The 1,472-nt window shown below is 61.2% G+C and overlaps 1 protein-coding gene across 1 annotated transcript; it reads right to left on the minus strand.

Annotated features, from left to right (window-relative positions):
* Nucleotides 1-189: 189 nt before the first annotated feature.
* Nucleotides 190-1,071, minus strand: ETH_00036010 (uncharacterized protein; the record flags this gene model as incomplete). The annotated part of the gene is made up of 2 exons (XM_013380046.1): nt 190-567; nt 700-1,071. Coding segments are annotated over 2 exons (750 nt in total), but the record flags the coding sequence as incomplete, so codon positions are not given.
* Between the last annotated feature and the right edge of the window lie 401 nt (nt 1,072-1,472).

Genomic DNA, 1,472 nt, shown 5'->3' on the forward strand with positions numbered 1-1,472 from the left:
CCAAACCCTAAACCCCAAACCCTAAACCCTAAACCCTAAACCCTAAACCCTAAACCCTAACTCCAAACCCTAGAAACTCTAAGCGCTAAACCCTCAGCCCTGGACCCCCAAGCACATCGCCGCTGCCCTCCCCCCAACACAATAAACCCGCTGGCAGCACAGACTAAGGGTTTAGGGTTTAGGGTTTACGTGGGCCCCTGCCACAAGACGCCCCAAAAGGCCCCCCTTCAAAAGGGCCCCCAAGAAAGTGGAAGACATGCAGATGTTCCGCAGCAAACGAATGCATGCACTGAAAGCTGCTGCTGCTTCTACCACAGCAACGCTGCTGCTGCTGCTGCTGCTGCTGCTGGGGCTGGCGCTGCTGCTGCTGCTGCTGGGGCTGGCGTTGCTGCTGGTGCTACTTGAGGAAGAGGCTGCTTCTGGGTGCTGCTGCTTCTCCTCAGCAGCAGCAGCAGCAACGGCAGCAGCTAAACGGTCTAGCTGCAGCAGCAGCAGCAGCAGCAGTTGCTGCTGCGTCTGCTGCTCCGTGCTGCAGCGCTCCCGCCATACTGCACTCTCGCAGGTTCGCTGCAGCAGCAAGCCCAAGAGAAATCGCGTCGGGAGCCCAAAACCCTAAACCCTAAACCCTAAACACCAAACCCTAAACCCTAAAACCTAAAGCCAATCTCTACGCCCTAAACGCTAAGCCCTATGCCTGACCTTTATAAGTGCAAGCAGCAGCAGATAAAGCTCGTCCTGCCGCTTGCTGCCCTCAGCAGCAGCAGCAGCAGCAGCAGCGGCAGCAGCAGGAGAGTTGAGGGGCCCCCAGGATCCCTCTGCTTCCCTCCCCTCCATCTGCTGCAGCAAATTCCTTAAGGGCCCCTCCAGCACCTTCGCTTGCTGCTGCTTCAGCGCCAGCAGGGGGGCCCCCCCAGGGGACCCCAGAGGGCCCCAGGGGGCCCCCAGGGGGCCCCCTGAGATCCCCGAGGACCCCCCCAGAGGAGCCCCCGAGGGGCCCCCAGAGAGCCCCTGGTGGCCCCCAGGGGGCCCCTGAAAGCCCCCAGGTGCCCAGTGATCTGGGCCATTGCTCATTTTGTGAGGTTTTGTTTGGGTATTGGGGAAGTTAAAGGGGCCCCTTAGCTCTGGGGGCCCCCTGGGTTCGTGAGGGGCCCCCAGGGTGCCCAGGGGGCGCGAAGTTGCGTCGTTTGAGTCGAAATTAAGTTCTAAAACTCTTTAATTTTATTGAAATTGAAAATAAAATCAAATAAAAGACCTAACGATTGTTCAGCAGCAGCGCAGGGGGCCCCCCGAAGGCCCCCGCCAGCCCCGGGGGGGCCCCTGGACGGCCCCGGGAGCCCCCAGGGGGGCCCCCTAAGGGGCCCCCGGGAGCCCCCAACGGACTTCTTGGGGCTTTCTGAGAAAGCTTTGAAGGCCCTCAAGAAGCCCTTGGGGGCCCCCTAAGAGGCTCCTGGGGCCCCTGGGGGGGCCCCTGG

This window comes from Eimeria tenella, genomic scaffold (genome assembly GCF_000499545.2).
Source record: "Eimeria tenella Houghton genomic scaffold, Eth_scaff4360, whole genome shotgun sequence".
Lineage (NCBI taxonomy): Eukaryota > Apicomplexa > Conoidasida > Eucoccidiorida > Eimeriidae > Eimeria > Eimeria tenella.